This window comes from Melospiza georgiana, chromosome 2 (genome assembly GCF_028018845.1).
Source record: "Melospiza georgiana isolate bMelGeo1 chromosome 2, bMelGeo1.pri, whole genome shotgun sequence".
Lineage (NCBI taxonomy): Eukaryota > Metazoa > Chordata > Aves > Passeriformes > Passerellidae > Melospiza > Melospiza georgiana.
The window spans coordinates 78,426,066-78,447,114 of record NC_080431.1 but is presented as its reverse complement, the minus strand read 5'-3'; the positions used below and the strand labels follow the sequence as shown (position 1 = coordinate 78,447,114).

Sequence of the window (21,049 nt, the reverse complement as noted above, 5' to 3'; positions counted from 1 at the left end):
CCATATGGGGATCAGTAGAATATTCATTGATTTCCTGTGGTGTTATCAAAATTACTTATGACTGTGAAGGACTTAGATATTACTGTGATAAGCACAAGACATAAAACTCAAGAAGAAATTAACGGTGATATGTTTTATGCAAGGATTTCATTATACCAATCCATGGATTACACACTAAACAATGTAAAAGAAAATACAGTCCTCAGTCACTACTTGTTAAATGAGTGCTGTACCTTCTATGCACATTAGGTATCTGCTGTGGGGAAAAATAATATTTGTTTGTGTAATTGAAGACAGTATGTGTGTAGATCAGTGCTACAGACATCCTTAGTTGTGGCTTTTTCTAACCTTTGTGTGCTTGGCTTTGTGGCTGCAATAGTTTTCTCTTAATGTAGCTTTTGAATGTAATATTGAATACCTACATTCTTAGTAAATAAAGTACGTGCACATAGGGACTGTGCTGGATGCATCAACACTATTTACTATCCAGGTTTTGAAAAATGTAGATGTAGGGGAAACCAGGAGTGCTGGAATGATAACTAATTACTTGGGTGACCTAATACTCTTGTCTTTGAATAGTAGTCCATGGATAAATTTACCTTGAAGATAATGTGTATTCTGTCAGGTGAGACCAAGGAATTTTACCTGAATACCTGGGGGAGTTGCTCTTATACTTTGTTCTCCCTTCTACTTGTTTCATGAATATGTAAATTGGCATGTCCCCATTGTTATTGTACTCGACTACTCTGGAAATTGGCTTATTCCATTCTTGGAATTCAGTTTGCATTCTTTTGATAGCACTGCTTTCAGTGTTTATATTTCATATTTTATGAGGTGCCTTGCAGGCTTTTTTCATGGTTAAGGATATCTTCATAGATATAAAAAAAGTAATATATTACTTTTGGACATCAACATTAAGTGTTGGGCCTTCTGTTCCTGGATGAGGAACACACTCACAGGGTGAACTACATTCTTAGTTCTGTGGTCAGGCAGGATGCCCTGCTTTGAGTTGAGATTTTTCTTAATATGTAGGAAGGGAGCACTAGTGAGCCTGGCTGAGCCTGCAGTGGCAGAGGCAGCTGGTTGTTATGATAATGAAATTATTTTTTGTGAGCTTCAGATTCCTTGCTCCAACCACACTGTTCTAGAAAGCAGAGCTGTGCAAATCTTGCCTCTCCGTGTTGAGGGTTAGCTTTCTTTCCTATGTCATGCCTTTTCCTTCAATGAATGCTGTTGTTAATAACAGGAGAGGCCACACCAAGTTCTCCTGCTAGTGTTACTATGTGTCCTTGTTCCCCCCCCCCCCCCCCCCCCCCGACTCAGACAGCATTCAGGAATATCCTGTAGACTCGCAGCAAAAGTTTAACTCTCCTTTGTCTGGCGTGCAGTCTGTTGCTTCTTATTCCCAGTGAGACAAAGTTTTGGTAAGTGTATCTTAAAAATCCTTTTAAGGTTCGAAGTAGCTTTTTCCCCACAAAACTAGACTCAAACTCAACTCAGGTCCTAAAGGGTACTACCCTTTCTTTCCCTGACAGCTTTCTGCATCTTTCTGTGAAGGCCTGTCTTGTTGGATGACTACATCCAGGAAAATGAAATGATGATGTGTGAGGCCCATTTTCAGTTGTTTCTTTAGAGCTTAACAAAGAAAGCCTACAACTTCTTTCCCCACTTTGTTACTTTGCTTTCCAGACAGGATCTGCCTTTACCATAATATTAAATTTCTTCTTTGATCTCTTTTCAAATTTCCTTGTGGTCAGAGAATCAGGCCTTGGGTCCTGTCTCTCCTCTACAACTGTCAAACCTATAAAAGCACTTTCCACTTCTAGCATGAAGAACTTGATCTTTAATTTTTAATGACTAAAAGAACTTGTCAGATGATCTTGATAATGCAAAAGAAAGACAGGATGTTGCCCAGTGAACCCACATATCTAGTTTGGGATATGAAATAGGGCATTGTGGAGCAAGCATCCTACTGTTACAGCTGGGCATAACAATAAGTAACTTAAGAGCCCAGGCATACTGCAGGAGAAGGCCCCAGAGAGTCAGGGGGATAATTGAGTTTGAAAGGGACCTTTAAAAGACATCTGGACCAACCTTCTAGTTACAGAGGCCAACATGAAAGCTAGAGCCAGCTCTGAAGTTAGATCAGGTTGCTTGGGGTGTATGAAGTCAGGTTTTGAATATCTCCAAGGATGAAGCTGCCACAGCCTCTCAGTGTGTGACAAAGTTAGACCACCCTCATGGAGTGGGTGGTCCAAATATACGGTCACAATGTGTTAGTATGCTGTATCAGTTGCTGGGCTCTTGTCTAGCTCTGTGCACTCCAAAGCAGAGCTGCATGTGTGTGATCTACTCCTTTGTATGGGGCACAAACCCTTCTCATATTCACAGCCTGTCCTTCTAAAGGAGCCTTTATCCATTCACCACAGTACCTCAGGCATGCAAACTATCCAGCTGCCAATTGAGCAGAGATTATGGGTTGAAGTCATGGTAAGTGCAGGTAGAAATAACTTGGTATTGACTGGAAATTTTTGAAATGTGCATGTTCATATCCTGCTTCCTTTTCTTTTTCTGTCAATCTTCCCAGGATCATTCTGGCCTAAGACTGAAATGGTTCTTTGTGCACTCCTCCTTACATGCTTGGGACTAAAGGTGAGGCAGGATTCTGAAAGTGCATGCCCTTTGTGGATGCTTGGAGTTGAATAAAGTTCAGTGGTTGCAGGCAGAAAGGATTCTGTACATGTAAACTGCATGTCTTGTTGCTTGTAATTGTTAGTCCTGCTCAAACAGCTCTGGCCACTGGGTTTTTGTAGGAGTTTTGCTGCAAATTTTTCTTAACCTGAGAGCGTGGAAGCCACTGGAGAATGTATTACCTGCATAGGACAGGAGTTGGAGAAACAGCAATCAGTCTGATTGGTTTGGTTTTACAAAGCTGGAGGCTGGGCTAGCATAGTGACAATTGAGTTGTAAATGCAGAAAGAATACCCACCCCACTATAGATAATTCTAGTCTCAAAACAGCACTATCTTGACAATTTAAACTGTTGAGATCCTTGCTGTCCTTGCTGTGATCCAGGTTTCTCTGTTGCAGTTGACACCTGGATTCATCAGATCCTGCAGTGAGCTTGTTCAGCTTGAAACACCTGCAAGAAATTGAATTCCACAGAAGAACAGAAGAGTTTCCTGCTGGTGTGGGAAGCTTACCAGCTCACCAGTGGGTCTGTGTATGAGTGATAGGGAGTGGGTGGTACTACATGCCCCTGTAGGATTGCATGGAGCTGGAGAGTAAAACTGTTGGCAGCAACAGGATTTAAGTCAAAATTGCCTTAGAACCACAACCTTATGTGAGTGCTTTCTTCAGCACGGGAATTTCTAAAGGGGTGCTCATTTCTTCCCCTTTCTTGCTTAGGTCTTCCAAGGTTCATAGCATGCTGTCAGACCTTTTCCTTTCCGAGTTTTTAATCTTTTTAAGTTGGAATGAATGTAAATTGCAATTCAGTAACTAAGAACAGATCAAGAGTGGCATTTGGTAGTGAAATTCCATGGATTGTGTTGCTGTAAAATGGAAGAACTTGAAGAAAAATGTAATCTGCAGATATTTAAAGGTGATTCTTTGAGTAATCTGTGGAAGAGCTAAATGAACTAAGGAGACTTATACCTGAAGTGGTAAAGCTTTTGTTTCTCTTCTCTGCCATTGACTTGTGATGAGAGCTGTAGACCCTTAGTGGTTTTTATTTCTTTGTTATTTGGGCGGGTGATTATTTCAGACAAGAGAGCTTCAGATCATGTAGTGTAGATGAAATGTTTATAAAGATACTTACCAGCTTGTAGGGATTGGTCAGCACAGAATTACCCTTACAGTCTGGAGATTAGTGGTAAATTGGCTGATCTCTTAAATGTGTTGCCTTCAGAAGTCAAAACAAGCTGATAGTGGGAGGGCTGTCCCATCTACTTGCTTTAGCATGGTGTCTGTGAGTACGATACTACCACAACATGATTTTTGTATTTGACTGGACTGGTTGGAAGGACTGTGTAATAATGAGGAACATTTTCTTTCAAGAAGAACATTGTAGATTGTATGGAGTGTATTAATTAGGGAGCATACTAAGTAAGTATCTTAATTAGTTAACATATTTTTGTGACTAGGTGGAAGCTTCTGCGTCCAGATCAGGTGCAAAATAATACTGCAGTGTTATATCTGTGTTGTCATTACAGTATGGACATGGAGCGTGTGTACAGCTATTGCAATGTAGTTTTAAACCTCTAAAGTCAGAAAGAGGAGACAAGCTCAGTGAGTTTGCTTACAGAGGTGTAGGAAAAATGGATTTCTTGATTCTTCATTCATATGCCTTTGATTTGTGTATGGTTCTATGTTAATGTCTGTCAAAACTAAGAAATTTTGGGTTATAGCTTTTTTAGAACAACTTTTTTAGGGGACTGAAGGTGTTCATGGAGGAAAATACTTTACTCACAATGACACTTCAACTGTTGTATACTGTATGTCCAAGTACCAGGTTTTCTCTGACACATTATAAAAACCCCACAAAACAACAGACTCTCCTAATTGACAGGAATTGATGTTATCTCTGCAAGCTTCAGAGTCAGGTTTAAAGCAATTTTACCCAAAATACCAGAGCAAAATTCCTTCTTTTAAGAAGGATACATTTGTTTCCAAAATAAGTGCTTCCAATTCATAAATTGAATGCAGTTTTGACGAGGAGGGCTTTAGACTGCAGTGACAGGTCAAAACAATAAACTGAGGGGATCTGTCCAGTCCCCAGAATTCAGGCTCAGCTAAATATATTTAGGAAAAACTGGAAAGGAGAGGGAGTTGGATAGAATTTATTAAAAGTTTTTGACAGTGTAGACATTGTTTTATAAGTATCTTTTCTGTTATGGGAGACAGATATGAAGGATCTGTGTCTTCATTACAAATTGAATCTCAGATTGCATGCTTCTCCACTTTGCTTCAGCACTTTGCTTAAGTAAATAAACGGCATCTCCTGGTGTCAGAAGGTATTGTTTGGTAGCAGACAGAGATGAGGTGCATTATGGTAGGCATTTTAAAGGTATTTAGTAGGTTTTGATATTACAGGAAAAAAAATCTGATTAATCTCAGATGGGAGGAGAACCTGTTATGAGTGGCTTGAAATCTTCCTTGGGATTTCTGCTTTTGGAAAGACCTTTTCAATCAGCCTTTTAATTTCAGGTGTATCCTTAACTTTTTTTCTTCACTTGCTATTCACAATGAACAGAAACAGCACATGTAAAACATGGGAAAGACTGACTGAGTGTTAAGAATGGAGTTAGTTTACAGTAAGGTTAATTTACGTATATTTAGCAATTCTGGGTTAATTGCTGGACTTGGTTTTAGAGATGTTTTACAGCCTTCATGATTTTATGATTCTGTTCTTGTTCTGTAACACTCAATTAGGATGGGATTGTTTAGTGTTTGACTTTCTGCATTTGAGTTGGGGAAGGGATTCCAGAACTTGTTATTTCTAAGGCTCTCAGTGTTGGTAGGGTCTGGATAGATGATACAGGACGGATACCTGCCACAAGTGGGTGTTCTTTCAGTTGAAGATGCCTTAGACTTCTAAAACTCTCTCAATAATGCTTATTTGACCCAGGAATGTTCTGAGATCACCTTGTGGAACTATTGTACAGAAGTCCTAATGAGATAGAAGAGGCTCACCTAAACCATGTAGAAACTAAAATATCATGTCTGGCTTATAAACAGATGTCTGCTTTTGAAGTGTGATCTGTGCTGAGCAGTGGGTTTAGGTAAAGGTTTCATCATAAGGGCTTGCTAAATCTACAGCTCCTGATTTCCAGAATACATTTTTTTCAGAGTACAGTGGCATAGTACTGTTCTAGAGAGATCAATTTTGTCTCTGCTCTGTGTGATTTCCTTGGTACTGCTGAGTTGTGGAAGTGTATCCTGGTGGGAAAGCCTTTCTGGCAAAGTTTTTGTGGAGAAGTAGGGTGAGGTCATATTAAATACATAGGGTTGAATGTTAATTTGGTTTGAAAAAACTAGTGAGCAGGATAGGAAGGGAGAGAATTTGAACTTAAAACACCCAGCACAGAACTGTTGGAGAAATCTGTTTCTGTGGACACTAGGGTAAAAAATAGCTCGGTAATACTAGATACCAAAGAGGCTTTTACTTGGCAGTAACATTTTGGAGGAATTGTGACAACTTAATGATCAGACTAATAAACTGTGGCTGTTAGGTGATAAGTGATATAGGAAAAATTCCTGTGCAACTTCAAAGGGGGAAGTTCAGTTTGGTGTTAATGAATTTGTGGTTCTCTAAAATTTCAGTGCTTAGCTGCCTTTCAGAGGTTAAGTTCTGGTTCAAATAAAATTGCATTTGAAGTGTGGTACTTCATCTAGCATACAGCTGCCACGAGCAGCCACTTCTCAGAAGAGGAATTTAACTTCAGTGACTGCCTCTGTCTTTGGCAAAACCCCCAGGAATTGTCAATTGCTCCAAAATACTTGTATATTTCAATGAAGTTGTGTTTTTCAAAGAAGGTTTGAAAAAAGAAGTTGGAAAAAAAAGGTTTATCATCCAATTTCTGGAAATTTTATGTTGTTTATAGTTGGGTTATAAGATAGATACATAAAGTTAAATTAATATAGCAGCAAGCTTTTGAGATATAGAGTAGTATTTCATGAATATTAATTCTGCTTTTGTTAATTATTCCTTAATTCTGACACAGTCTTGGCAGAATGTATATTTGAAGTATGCTGAGTTTTGAAAATTTTAGAAATTTAGTTGTGAGGGAATGTATATCTTGTTATGGCAGTAATCTGGTATTTAGGTTTGGGGTATCTCCCTTCTGAGCTTTAAGCTTGCTTTAACATGGCAATTAGGGTGAAACACATTTAATTCCCTGCAAGTAAACTGTAAGTAATTATTAAACACTTTATAATGATTTAATGCAAATATTATGCAGTGTCTTGTGGGTGACAGATATTGGGAGGACAAATGAAATAGGAATGCACTGATTTGAGAGCAGGAGTGATTCCAGGCTTGTAGAAAAATTCAGTGATGTCTGTGAGAACAACTGATGAATTGTGAAGAGCAAGTAGCAGGATGTAATATCATCAAAATACGAGGAAAGGTTTGTGTGGTAGAAGGCTTGCCTGTTTCTCCCAGCTGACTGAGTTGAATTCATTATAGCCTGCTTGCTGAGTGACTGTTCATTTGGGAAACGTTAGCAGCTCCATGGATGGGTGGATGAATAAATTTGTATAACAAAGTTCTGAGAGCTGGAGACTTTCAGGGTAGCCTACAGATCTCTGAGGAAAAATCTGGGTAATATATCTGGAAGTTCCCAGACCCTGCTAGCTCCGGTTGGAAATGTGGTGGGAGCTGGTGTATGTTTTATGCTAGTGAAATTTGATTCAGATTTTATTTTTTGTAGTGCTGCATGCATGATGACCAACCACTTATATGCTGGTATGTCTGTTAGAAAAAGTTAGAAAATTCCACATACTGGATCTGTCTTAATACTGAAACACTTTTCCTGCTTTGTTTTACTTATGTATTTCCGAGAGCTGGTGTTCATTAGGGGCTTTGCTAAAGACAGAGGTAGGCACAGCTGAGGCCACAAAGTGAGGATTTTTTGCATAGTTATCCATGTTATACATGGAATTACATGTACATTAACTGTGTTGTCATGTTTGGAAACTTCTCATAGCCACACAGTTCTCAGACAAATTCTGTGAAATATATACAGGAAGTCAAATGAAAGATGCACCTTTTGTGCCTCATTCCTGCTCTTTTTATCTGTTTGGTCAGAAATGGATTTGATAGGTCATGAGCTTCCATGGGTAGCAAGGCAATGTATCAGCTGTTTCCAGGCACAGTGAAAAGCTTAATCTTTTATAAATTTATTTAATTTTACTGAGGTTTAATCTTTTGTTAAAAGTGCCTGATGTTTGCTAAAGCAAGATATATAAAGCATCTGAAAATATTTTTGATGTCCTTGCAATCTTTGAGTTTTTAGACTTACATTCTGAAACTACATTCTTTCTGTGAAAGCATTTGCATTGTTTCAACTAAAAGTACAGTTGTTTGTAACATGCAAACTGGACATGAGCTATTGCTTTGCAGTAGTTACTAATCTGCTGATGAATGAGTCTTGTAGAGATTGGAAAGGATTTGTGTAGGTTGCAAATGGAATATAATGAGTTTCAAAAATGTAAGCAATTTAAAATACTGCTTGGATGTGAATTAAAATGCTCAGAAGCCACACACAGTTGCTTGAAATCTCAATCTTTTTTAGCCATCCATAATGCCATCATTGTGTGTTTTTTTCCCAGAGTATATTTGTCCACCCTAAAATTGTACTAAATCAGGTTTTTGAGAGACATCTGTCATCCTGAGTATCTTACAATATGAATAAGCTCTGCTGTGCTGGAGGTTAGTGTCTCAGGAACTTTGTAAGAATGTAGATGCACATTTTCTGATCTCACAGGTAACATGAGTAGCAATCTCTGCCTCTTTCTTCTGTCTTTAGTACAGTTTAATGCTCTGTTTTCTGTGGTTTTCACAGGTTTATGTGATGGCTTCTACCTTTTGGGTCAAAATAATCCTTTTAAGCAGAGACCAGCTGCTTTGCATTTTAAACTTGCCTGCTGTTCTTTGGGAGTGAAAAGCAGGAGGAGTGGCTGGGCCAACTGATGAATAATCATGCATTTACCCACTCAGTTCTATCATGTGCTGCTTTGAGCTGTTTTTGAGAGAAACTTGAGGCTCTGACTTTGAGGTGTAACTGGTGAGGTTTATTCCCAGGTGATTACAGTTCACATTGCAAAAATTCCTTTTGTACTTTGTCTGAATACTGTGATGATTGGTGTCTAATGTTATAGGTGTACCACGTTCCATTTTGGAGAAATTTGTCTTGCAGAGGAAGAACAAAGATAGCTGGAACTAAGTGAAAGAATAGGTCTCGTTGAAGAGCAGGGTTTACATCTGTTTTTACTATGTGATATTCCAGCCCATGAGGTTTTACGTCTTAGAACCAAAGAATACCCAAATATTTTGTGATAACCTAAAAATTGTTCCTCAGGCTCTGGTAAAGTGGTTGTTATATGATGAGTTATATGAAAGTTCACAGTATTGGATAAGCTTGAATTTTCCTTTCCTGGCTTATATTATTGGTGTTTTGAAGGACTGTATAGCTGTCTCTTTGCTGTGTCTGCAATGTCATGGGCAACCACTGAAAATGTCAACGAATGGATTAACTTGTTATTTGTCAAGGTATTTCTGTATGATCTGAGTGTCTGCCTTCTGTGTGTTTGTGAGGTCAGCTCATTGTCCACAGGCAACAGTGAGTGTAACCTGCTTTACTGTTTTGGGATCAGGATGACCCGATAACTGCAAAGAAAAGAGGGTTCATCTCAGCTGTGTGCAGTTTTGTGTGCCACACTGTGAAAAAGGTCACTTGGTTTGTTGAACCTGGGGAAGAGGAGGCTGAGGGAAGACCTTGAGTGGTCTGTAGCTTCCTCATGAGGGGAAGCAGAGCAGCAGGCACTGATCTCTTCTCTGTGCTGACCCGTGACAGGACTTGAGGGAGTGGCCTGAAGCTGAGTCAGGGGAGGTTTAGGTTGAATATTAGAAGAAGGTTTTTCACACAGAGGGTGTTTGGGCACTGGAACAGCTCCCCAGCAAAGTGGTCACGGCACCAAGCCTGACAGAGTTCAAGAAATATTTGGACGACGCTCCTGGGTACATGGTGTGATTATTTGGGCTGTTCTGTGCAGTGATAGGAGTTGGACACGATGGGCCTTGTGGGTCCCTTTCAACTTAGTACAATCTATGATTAAAAAAAAAATTACCTCTAAACCACTATGTAACATCTCCGTAGTCTTTTTTTTGCCTTATTCTTCTTTACATTCATGAATTAGTTCTTTGGAAAAAAATTACCCCTACACATTAGTATCTTCTGTGTTACTGCTTTCAGCACATTATAGTGAATAAATATTATTTTATCAGCCCACTTGGCAATAATGACCATTAACCTGATTCTTAACTGATGGGTCTCAGATGGAATGCTGAATGCATGCTTGTTCCAAAATGGCAGAATCTGCTTCTCCTTTTTACTGTAATAAAGCTGCTTCTGTTTGCAGCACTGTGTTGCTGGGAGACTGCAGCTAATTTTTATGGTGCATATCAGTAGTAGTGATTCAAATTATACATTTCATTTAGTAGCTCTTCTTTCTGTTTGTAAACTGCCTTCTGTAAGGGGAGAGAAATTTTGTTTTGGGGAGAACAGTATCCAGACCAGAGAATATGACTGAATGTGAAACAAAAGCTCAGACTGTTCTGTTGATAGCATCATTGTACTTCCAAAGTCACTTCAGGGGGGATGGTGACCTGGCTAAATTTACACCAGTCTGATAGTCAGGTCTAACACAGGTACTCAGAAGAATTCCAGGTGAGACAAACACATCTCCTCAAACTGCTGTTTTTCTTTTTCAGAATCCATGGTGCAAAACTTCAGCATGTGGCGTGACTTTAAAGCAAAAGAACAAAATAGACTGAGAGATTATGAATTGGAAAACTGTGTCGTTTTGGTTCACAACACAGATAACGGTGGCAATTTGGGGCTATGTAGAAAATAGCCCTTTTTAGAATGATTGTTGCACAGCTTGCATGTGGATCAGGATGTGCATGCAATTACATTGGCAAAAAGTGGGTGTAATTGGGCATGCACCTAAATGGAAAAATACATGTGTAAGGTGGAATCTGACTAATAAGTAAAAAAAATCCTCTGCTTGCTGAATCTGTACTCCTTTTCTGGCTAAAGGAGATGGTAGTCCATTTTGTGCTGTTCACAGTCTGCTTAGGTTTGTAGCAGTGTCTTGTTTTTAATCTTGCCTGAGATGCCTCTCTAAAATGGGGTGTGTGTGTGTGTCTGGAGCCTGCTTACTTAAACACGCGAGTCATGTCAGCTGCAATGCGGCAGTGCTTGGTGCTAATGAGGTGAGCAGCCAGAGCACCCGTCTGCTTATGTTTGCTCATCTCTGTGCAATTGTGGCTGTGGGGATTGGAAAAAGGGATTTGTATTGGATGTGGCTCTGTTTTGGCCTTTCCAGAGTGTGGTTCTGTGTTCTCCTGAGGACTGGGCAGCACATTTCAACTTCCATTTTGGGAGTTGGGTGGTTGCTTCATTATGTTTAATGCAAGGTCTAAAATACATCCTGGCTGGGAGAAGAAAAGAAAAAAGGGAAGTACAGAGGGGGAAAACCCCCCCCTTCTTCTCTCCTCCCTCCCTCCCAATTCTCCCCAATTAATTCTAATGCACCTTGAAATGAAATATATCGCTTGGCAATCAGTGCCTTCATGCAGAGTAGATACAAGTCTGTATTTGTAATGTAGCATCTTTGGAATACAGTAATCAGGTAATAAAATTTGGTTTGATCTCACAAGTTACAGGTGGCCTTTGGCAGGCACAAGATGCAGATGCACTGTGATTTCTCAGCTCACGTTTTTTGGTGTTTTTTTTTTTTTAACCCTTAAGGTGCTGATAGCAGCGTGAGCTGAGTTTTTTTTTGCTGAAGTCATAAATTTTTGCTTTGAACATAAGGCAAATAAATATCAAACCTTGTTTGTCTTTTCCTGTCCTCAGATGCCAGATTGTCTCCATTGAGCTTGATGCTTTCCTTGTCCAATCCTGTTGTATGCCTATTCCCGCAGCTCATCTTTCAGTGTTTCTTTTTCAGAGAATTAGCCTGTAAAACTATAGGTCATGATTAAGTAATATATTGATCTTGGTGGCAAAGCTGGCTTTCCTTCTAGTTCTTGCCTTTGTCACAGGGTGCTTCCCTGTTAGCTGATAAAATTATTTCTGACTACTTAATTTAATATTATTCAGATTGTTGAAATGACCTGTTAAAAATACTGCTGGTTTTTTGTGTTTTTTTAAGGATCGTACCTAGTCTCTGTTACTTTGGCAATATGTTGTGTAACGTGGTGCCCCAAACAGAGGGATCAATACAGCTGGGACTGGGAAAGGTATGAACTGCATCCTGTAGGCAAGAACCAGCGGTGGGAGGCAGGAAGGAACCTCCTGAGCTGTTGATACAGTAGTGTGCAGCTTACACCCATAGAAAGGGTGGAGTGTCAACCTGTAAACAAATGTCCATCACCCTGGGAAGGAGCCCAAGACTGTGTGCCCTAATTAAGTCTGGTTTTTGCTTGGTCCTAGTTTTAAGCGAGTTAAGAGTGACATGAGTGAAACAGCATAGCTGACAAGATGCGTGCTAGGGAGAGTTGTGCTGTTTTAACACTTACTGTTGAAGTCTGATATCTCTGATCACAGATAGTGCAGTATCTGTGCCTGTTTACCTTCTCCTGGAGACCTTGTGACTTAAGACTGGGATGTTTTTCCTCTTCCTTCTTTAGGTCTCCGGGTGAAAGGGGAGCTCATTACTGCTTACCCACAAGTGGTGGTTGTGCGTGTGCCAACACCTTGGGTCCAGAGTGACAGCGACATCACAGTCCTTCGCCACCTAGAGAAGATGGGCTGTCGATTGATGAATCGTCCTCAAGCCATCCTCAACTGTGTCAACAAGTTCTGGACGTTTCAAGAACTTGCTGGCCATGGTGTGCCTCTTCCAGACACTTTTTCATATGGTAAGGCTGTTGGATCAAAGAGGTAGCATAGTTGCCTAGACAACTTGTGCTTTTGCAGTGCAAAAGATGTAAGTTTTGGAAATCCATAGAAATTTAGCCATGAGGCCAGTTCCACGACTAAGTGTTGAGTAACCAAAAAGGAAGTTAAAGTTGTGACACCCAGATTCTGGTTTTGTCTTTGTTGATTAGCTTTTGATGCTTTGAAAAGAGTACTGGAACTGTACCTCAGCCTTCCAAGTAACTGACTTTGGCTGTTAGTGCTATAATACTTTCTGTTCTTTTCCAATTGCCTAAAACAGCAGACAAGAGCTTGGGGTACTAATGTCATAAGTACCACAGAAAACTAGACTTACAACCTGAAAGTAGATTAAACTCCTATATGAATAAAAGTATCTGCAAATACATTAGTTTTTGGGAAAGGACAAGAGTAGCAAGGAGTACAAGCCCTTGTGTTCACCTTTTAACAATAGTTTAGGCTTTGTTTCCCACCAAAACAGTTAATTATAGTTTATTGTGACTGCCTCTGGAATCTCTGGTATCTCTGGTTCCTGACAGAGTGCTAGATTAGAGGAACCATTTGTCTGAGCTACCTTGATGCTGTTTCTGCTTTTAATTACAATCTGTTAAAGAGCTGTAGATACCTCTCAACCCTCTGTTCCTTCTGGGAATACCAGTGCTTTCCTCCTGTTTGTGTGATTGCATCAATAAGTTTTTATAATGGGAGTGTTACAAAATGAGAAAAAGGATTGACAAAACCATGGCTTTCTGTCAATTACTATGAATTACTATTTCCATCAATCACCATGAAAACAATTTGAGAAGAAACATACCCTTTCTTTATACATGTGGCTGCTCTAACTTGTTGAGAAAGGAATGAGTTTTTAATTTTTTTGGGGAAGGGGAGACCATGAATGATGCTTAATAATTGTAGAACATACCAGTTTGATCATAACTTCCTCCCACTTCTGTTGGTGGCTGCCTCTGGAATTTGACAGAAGGATGGCTTTCTTTTCATTTTTGTTTTTTTAAACCACAAGTGTCAAGTTATCAGTGAGAGCTGACTTGGCCAAGTAAAGCAGGGTGTGCTGGATGACATGTTACTCCATGACATGCATTAAACTCCATGGCAGGGTTGTGATGGCTGCTGCTGACTTTGTGTCTTGACTTGACTTCTGCACTTTACTGCATGATGTGTTAGAGGGGGCTCATCCCTTTGTCTGCTGACTTTTCTCTTCTGTATTTCTTGTGCTGTGGTCAGCCTTCTTTGAACTGAACTCAAGTAACCTTGAAGTATCAACCATAATTGTGTGAATGGCCATTAAAAGCTACACTCTAAGGTCCTTAGAGATGCAATGAGATTAAAAGGTTGAAGTACTACTTCAGGATATAGAGAGAATGAGATACAGGAGACTTAAGCCTTCGGAAGGGGGGAGGTGAACTGACCAGATCTGGATTGTTGCTGCTCTGTGGATTATGCCTTGTCATCACGTTCTGTGTTGTTTTCCTGGTTAGTAGTTTGGATGGAACTGTTACTAGTGTTATGTGTCTGCTGCTTTCCTGTTAGACATTTGAAAAGATGGAAGTTGATAAAGTAAAAGGAATAAAATGGAACAAGATGGTTGAATTGGGGCATTTGGATTTGGAAGATTAGATTGAGCCTTTTGGGATTGTAATCAAGAGGCCTGTGTCTTCAGTTCAAAAGGAAGTAGGTCTTAATATCCCGCACGTCACAAACACCTTCAAAGTCTGATCATGCTCCATGACCAAGGTCCGCCTCACTGATGATTTCTCTGCATTATCTAAGCTGTAAGGGTGGGAGGAATGTATGGCAATTACATCCCAAATTTGGCCACAGCAGACCGGTGGCACATAATGTTGTTGGTTTTCTTTTTGCCAGGTGGTCATGAGAATTTTTCCAAAATGATTGATGAGGCGGAAGTGCTGGAGTTCCCTATGGTGGTGAAGAACACGCGGGGTCATCGAGGTGGGTGTGAGGTCAGGGGTAAGGGCGAGGACTGTTCTGAGCAGCACTCCAAGATTTTGTCTCATGAAGGAATAACAGTTAAGAAGATCTGTTAGGTGTTGGACTTCTTTCCAATACATCTAAATTCTACCACCCATGAATGCTGAATGTTGAATAGGCTGCAGCACTGGGAAACAGTTTTAGTAGAATCCAGCCTTGGAAAGGCAGGGGGCAAAGCGTTCAAAATTATGGTGCATTGGTGACTTCTATGGGGAAAGCTTTGAACTGGAATAACGGGACGTCTGGAGTTTGTGAAGTTGAAAGAAGCCTACATGGATTTTAGGGATGTTTTTAAATAGGCCTAAAAAATGAAATCTCAGTTCATTCAGTGACTTCTTTCCTACTCAACTTCATCTATAATTAGGATTCCGATTTAATTAAAATCTTATGTATTGTTTGTAAAACTGAATCTCTGTTTTTCAGAAAAATACCTCTGGCAGTGTCAGTGGTATTACTGCAGGTTTGGATTAAATTGCACTGTTTTTAGTATTTTGTTTTAACTGTTGAATATAAAACAAACATCAACTTAATTTAGTTTTAAATAGTGGTTACTAAAGAGAAACCATCTTTAAATCAATTCCAGAGGTTATTTGCACAGGAAGTTGCTCTGTTTTTAATATATTTTAAAACAAATTTTATAAATATCAGATCTATAAAGAGACTAAAAATGAAATTAAGGCACAAAACCAGGAGTTACTTCAAACAAAATCATAACTAGAGGACACCTCTTCTTTCTTTCTGTCCGTCAGTTTGCTCTCACTCTCTGCTGCTCCTCTTCTACTGGCATGAGTGCTTCTGTAGCCATGTAGTAAATAGATTTAGGAACTGATGTCAAATGCATCTGGATAGGTTATTTTTACTCCAGTTAGTTTTTTACATGACTTAGCACTTCCTTACACAAATGCTCGTGTTGGCGTAATGGAAGGGAGGAAAACGCTGGGGCTGAGGAAGATCAGACCTGCTGCTGATAGCAGCAATACCTGTTAGTGTGGTTTTAAAGTGTGAGTGGAGCTCCAAAGCCAAGGTGGAGAGTTTGATGTTGCAGCAAGGTGATTTTGACAGCTGTGGAATGTCTAAGACAGTGGATTTGACTTAACACTGCCTTTAGTGGAGATCTACTAAATAATTTTAGAGTTTCAGCCATTGATTTTCTTCTCCCTTTTTTAGCCAGGATTCCTGTAAATCTGTTTATAAGTTTTGCTTTAGAGCACTTTAAATTCCAGGCATTTTAATGCAAATTTATGGAAAGTACATATCTTTTCACATTAAGAGAGCTGGGGAAACTTTTTCAAATTAATTGAAGAGCAGCCATTTGCAAATTATAAGTAAAATAAATAGGCAAACGTGGTCATAGGTACTGGTTGATGAATAAAGGTCACACTCTTCTAGCCAGTTTTTTGTGCAGCTTGCTGCTGCAGCAGATGGGCCAATCCTGGTTTTACCAAGATGTCATGATGGTGGATGATTTGCAAGAACTAAGTGGCTCCTCTCCAAGGCATAATTCTTCCTTTTCCATTTCAGGAATACAGTAGGATTATTAATTGTCTGTACAAGAGTTAAAGTTTGGAGTGGGAGAAAGGACATGGAGGTTTTTACTTTTTGTGAATTTTAAGCTTACATTCTCATGTCTCTGTAGTGAGAAATTCCATGTTCCTCAAGCAGTCTTCTGTGTTATGGAGACCTTAAATCCTATCTAAACAGAGGCTGCTGTAGTAGGGCATAGGAACACTTGGTGGAATTCTTTACACATTATTTATCCTAGTTCTGCTACTGCTGCATTTCTGTTCTCTTACTTAAGGAGGGCAGTTTATCAATTTATGTTTGTACTCTGTTAGCACCATAACAGAATTGATTGACAGTTCTGCTTCAAGGTAAAGTGGGCACCTTATTGAAAAACATGAATCTAATATGACATAGAACCCTTAAGAAAGGGGAAAAGAAGTTGGGAAATGTAGGTAAAGATGGAAAGGGATGCAGTCTTGTGCCCTGGAAATTGGATAGAAAGTAGTTCAGGGATGACTTTAACCAGTATGAATACAACTGGAGAAGAACAAAGAAGTCTTTGGTGTAGTCTAAAAATAAAAGGGAATGAAATTATTTATTTTAGGTTAAAAAATCCAAGTCCTAGAGATGTTTGCTTGCAGAAAACCTACTGATTTGTCAAGAGGGTTTTTTTTCAGTTGTAGGATAATCCATTCATTTTGTGTCTTGTGGAATCTTCTGCTAAATTATCTTGGATACTATGGAGTGGAACATTTTCCTCTGACTGTAGTTGTTCCACTGCAGACCTCATTCTGGAGTTGTGAGCCCTTTTAAGTATCGGGAAGAGCAGCTCTCAGGAACTTCGTAACAGAGAAGTGGGAGGTTCTGCAGTGGCACACTAAGACTTCAGAGATCTGTGTCAGAGAACTGCCCAGTGTTCAGCAGTTTCATGTTGGTTCTTGTGTGTCAAAGCTATAGGCTGTGGGTCCTGTCCTCTTGGATGAACAAAATTGTTATGAATTACATGTTGGCTGCTCTTTAAGTATTTCTTCCTTTTATTTCCTCTCACTAAGGACTTGTACCAAAAGAAGTTGAAACTGCAAGACCATCTCCTTTATCTAAAGCTTTTTTCTTTTTCCTTGCTTCTTTCTTTCTCTCTCTGTTTTTTTAAACTCATGTCTCCTCAGCTGTCAGTACTTGAACACTTAAAAGCACTGAATCAGTGGAACACTCTTGTCCATGGAGGAGTTTGTAAATGGATATAAGCTACAGATGGGGCCTCTGAGAATGGGCAGTGTGCCGGTCAGAGGTTTTACTTTCACATGCTGAATCATTGATGCAGCTCAGATGGGCAGCTGCTTTCAACACCCTGATGTTTTTTCCTCCATACAGGTAAAGCTGTGTTCCTGGCACGAGACAAGCACCATTTGGCAGACCTAAGCCATTTGATCCGTCACGATGCCCCGTACTTGTTTCAAAAATACGTTAAGGAGTCCCATGGCAAGGATGTGCGCGTCATCGTAGTGGGAGGCCGTGTGGTGGGCACCATGCTCCGCTGCTCGACAGATGGGAGGATGCAGAGTAACTGCTCACTTGGTAGGAAAAGCATTGCTCATAGTTTTGATCAGAATATTTCAACCCAGTTGAAAAATCACAAAGCTGACTGAAGTAAGCTGCAGATTTTATTTTGTGTTAATTGTGCTTGCTGCTGGGGGTTTAAAGGGGAAACGTGAGAGTAAGGATTAAGTAAGAAGCATGTTGAGCAAACAGAGAAGGAGAGATGATCTTTGCTCAAAGTGTTTGATAGATGGGATGATGACAAGCATGGGAAAGTTCTAGAACACAAATGGAGCAACTGATGTGGTAATGGCATTTTGATGCTAATGCTATGTTATCATTTGTTTCATCCTGTTGAGAGCAACAGAAAATGAAGGAAGAGAGAAAGCAACACTTAAGGGAGGTGGAGGAGTCAGTCATTTGGCAAGAGAGTAGAAGAAAATGATAAGTGAGAAAGCTGTTGAAGGCAATAAGAACTGGATTGCACTGTTCATTTTCTATGCTGCCTTAAGTCTATCAGGTTTCTACCTGCTACCTCTTCCCACAAAGACCATATCTGGGAGAAAGAGGAGGTTACTGCATTGATTGTAGCATGTTCAGAACTGAGATTCTGCATAGGTTTAGATGTTGGACTTGAGAGTTTCTGAGGGTAAAAGGAGGCAGGATGCTTGAGGGTGACTTGCTGAAACTGTACCGAACCTGAGCAGGGATGGGATAAAATGTGTTCATGTGTAGTGCAGTTTTGGTTAGTCAAAATGCCTAAGAAATTTTAGTTACTACTTCATGCAGAGGAAATATAGCCTGAAAGATTTTTCTGCTAATTTTTTGTTTGTTTATTTGTTTGTTTGTTTCTTATTATTTGGGTTATTTTTCAATTTAACTATTGCAATAGATGAAGCTTGAGCCAGATAATACTTGAGTGATGGACTGTGAACCTGACAGCTGAGGTTCAGACATAGATGTTCCCTAATTCTTGCTTTAGAGACAGTAACCTGTGATAGCAAGTAGAGAGGTATGTGAGCAGATGATGATGTCTTAATCCCCATTCCTCTCAATTATATCTACAGTTACAGTTGTAATCTTACCAAGAGCTCTAGGTTTAATTTTGCTGAAATATTTCTTCTGATCACGTACAAACATGTAAGGAAAGCCTCTACCTTAGAAGGAACGAGGGTGGTTTGTTAGTTCATTTTTTTAATATCCTGAGGTCATAAAAATGTGTATTTTTTCTTGACTAAAAAGTCATTACTTAACTGTTTTTAAACAAGTCATAATCTTGACCTGCCTTTGGCAGGTCAGAATCTTTTGAAATCGTGGTGTGGCATCACGTTCATTAGTAGTCACTGTGGAAAGGAGGTCACTTTCTGAGTCATCAGCTATGCGCTTGCAGGCTGACTTTGAAGCTTCCCAATGGAAAATCACGGCCCGGTTGAGAAGGATCTCAGTCCCTTGTGACCTGAGTGCAGACAGCAAGTTCTTTTCCCTTTTTCCAGGTGGTGTAGGAATGATGTGCTCGCTGAGCGAACAAGGCAAGCAGTTGGCAGTCCAAGTGTCAAACATCCTGGGGATGGATGTGTGCGGCATTGACCTGCTGATGAAGGACGACGGCTCATTCTACGTCTGCGAGGCCAATGCAAATGTAGGTTTCATTGCCTTTGACAAGGCTTGTAATTTAGACGTAGCTGGTATCATAGCGGACTATGCCGCTTCCCTGCTGGCCCCCGGCCGCTTGACGCGGCGCATGTCCTTGCTCTCCGTGGTGTCCACGGCCAGCGAGACTAGCGAGCCAGAGCTGGGCCCTCCAGCTGGGGCCGCTGTCGACAACATGAGTGCTAGCTCCAGCTCTGTCGACAGCGACCCTGAGACCACGGAGAGAGAGTTGCTCACCAAGCTCCCGGGGGCTCTCTTCAACATGAACCAGCTACTAGCCAATGAGATCAAGCTCCTTGTGGAGTGATGCCACGTGTAAATAGGTGACCAACAGAACTCTCTCTTGTAAATTTTTTTTTTAAACCAACTTGCAATGCTGTTTATCAGAGACGCTCAGAGGAATGAGGAGAGGGGGGTGGGTGTGTCAGTCAAGAGAGCAAAAGTAAAAGGCACACGTGCTGTGATTGCTGTCCCTACTCATTTGCAGAACATTAAATTGTCTTCATTCTTAGTCAGTTTTATGGTGGAGATACTCAGTTCGGAACCAAGCAACAATTTTATTTGGATGCTGCTTTGGTCCCCAGATATATTGCAGTTCATGTGTCTTCACAGGAAAGCATTGAAGCGTGATTCACACTTGAAGATTTTCAGAAAGTTGTCTGGCAGCTCTCTAGAAACTTCTGTGAATTGCTGCACCAGTTAAGTCTCTTCTACCTCTGTAAGGCTTGATCCTGTAAATTGTTTAGTGCCTCAAATTCTTTATGTGAGTTGAAGGTGTTAAATACCAAGTATTTCAAAATTCCTTGACACCTACTGTTCCTACTCTTGCAGATGGGAGCTGTAAGTTCAGGATCCTTTTAAAGTCATCACTTTCTGACCTTGCAGGATACGGCCTTTCAAATGATGAGGCTGAGAGAAGTGTCAGTTGACTTAATGTGAACTTTCTGTAAAAATCTGTAAATTGTACCATCTTGATATTAAGTGGCAGCTTTGTGTCTAAATTCCTTTTTAAAGGAGGATACTTCTATTTTTCTCATTTCAAATCCTGATTTTGGAAGGTATATAGGGGAATTGGTCATATTCTATTTGTGGGCAGAAGTGGCACGTTTTTAACTACTTTTTGCATGGTTGGAGGAGATAAACAGCACTGTAATGTTTGGTATACAAAATGATGTTTAATCTAAAAATGTGAAAAAGAATTACACTAGTTTAAAGCAAACGTGCATCGACTTGTATTTGTTAGTGTTTTAGTCTTTCTGAGAGAGATCTGCAATGTTAATGTTCCTTTTTCTTTAATACATGCTAGTCCAACACTCCCTTCTCTATGCCTGCATCTTTAACAGTGGCCAAAGTGAAAACATCGCAGACTGTTTGTTCAGAAAACATTGAGTTATAGCCTGTACATTGGTGGGGGGTTGTTTGTTTGTTTTTGTTTGCTTTTTTTTTTGGAGGGAGGAATGTGGTAAGGTGTGGAGGAGGGAAGAGCTGGTTAAAAGTGATTAGTCATCCAGAGGAACTTTAGAATAAAGCTGCAGTTCATACAATACTTACCAGGCTTACTTTTTCCCCACTGAACATAAGAACTTGATGTTGGCATAAATCCAAAGAGTATAACTGGGGAGAAATATTCAGTTCTTAGCTTTGGAAAACGTGGCAGATTTGAAAAAGGCAAAAAAAAAAAAAAA

General features: G+C 40.0%; 1 protein-coding gene across 4 annotated transcripts in view; it reads left to right on the top strand.

The window, feature by feature from the left end:
* RIMKLB (ribosomal modification protein rimK like family member B) overlaps window positions 1-20,677 on the top strand; it is a 40,357-nt gene extending 19,680 nt beyond the window's left edge. For 3 of the 4 annotated variants that reach the window (XM_058019231.1, XM_058019232.1, XM_058019230.1), the window contains exons 4-7: window positions 12,422-12,652; window positions 14,550-14,636; window positions 17,550-17,753; window positions 19,208-20,677. In XM_058019231.1, coding sequence (XP_057875214.1) covers window positions 12,422-12,652; window positions 14,550-14,636; window positions 17,550-17,753; window positions 19,208-19,671 — 986 coding nt within the window. In that variant the 3' untranslated portion in view covers window positions 19,672-20,677. Of the gene's footprint in view, window positions 1-2,587; window positions 2,653-12,421; window positions 12,653-14,549; window positions 14,637-17,549; window positions 17,754-19,207 lie in introns of all 4 variants that reach the window. The other variant, XM_058019233.1, reaches the window with a different exon arrangement.
* The last annotated feature ends 372 nt before the right edge of the window (window positions 20,678-21,049 follow it).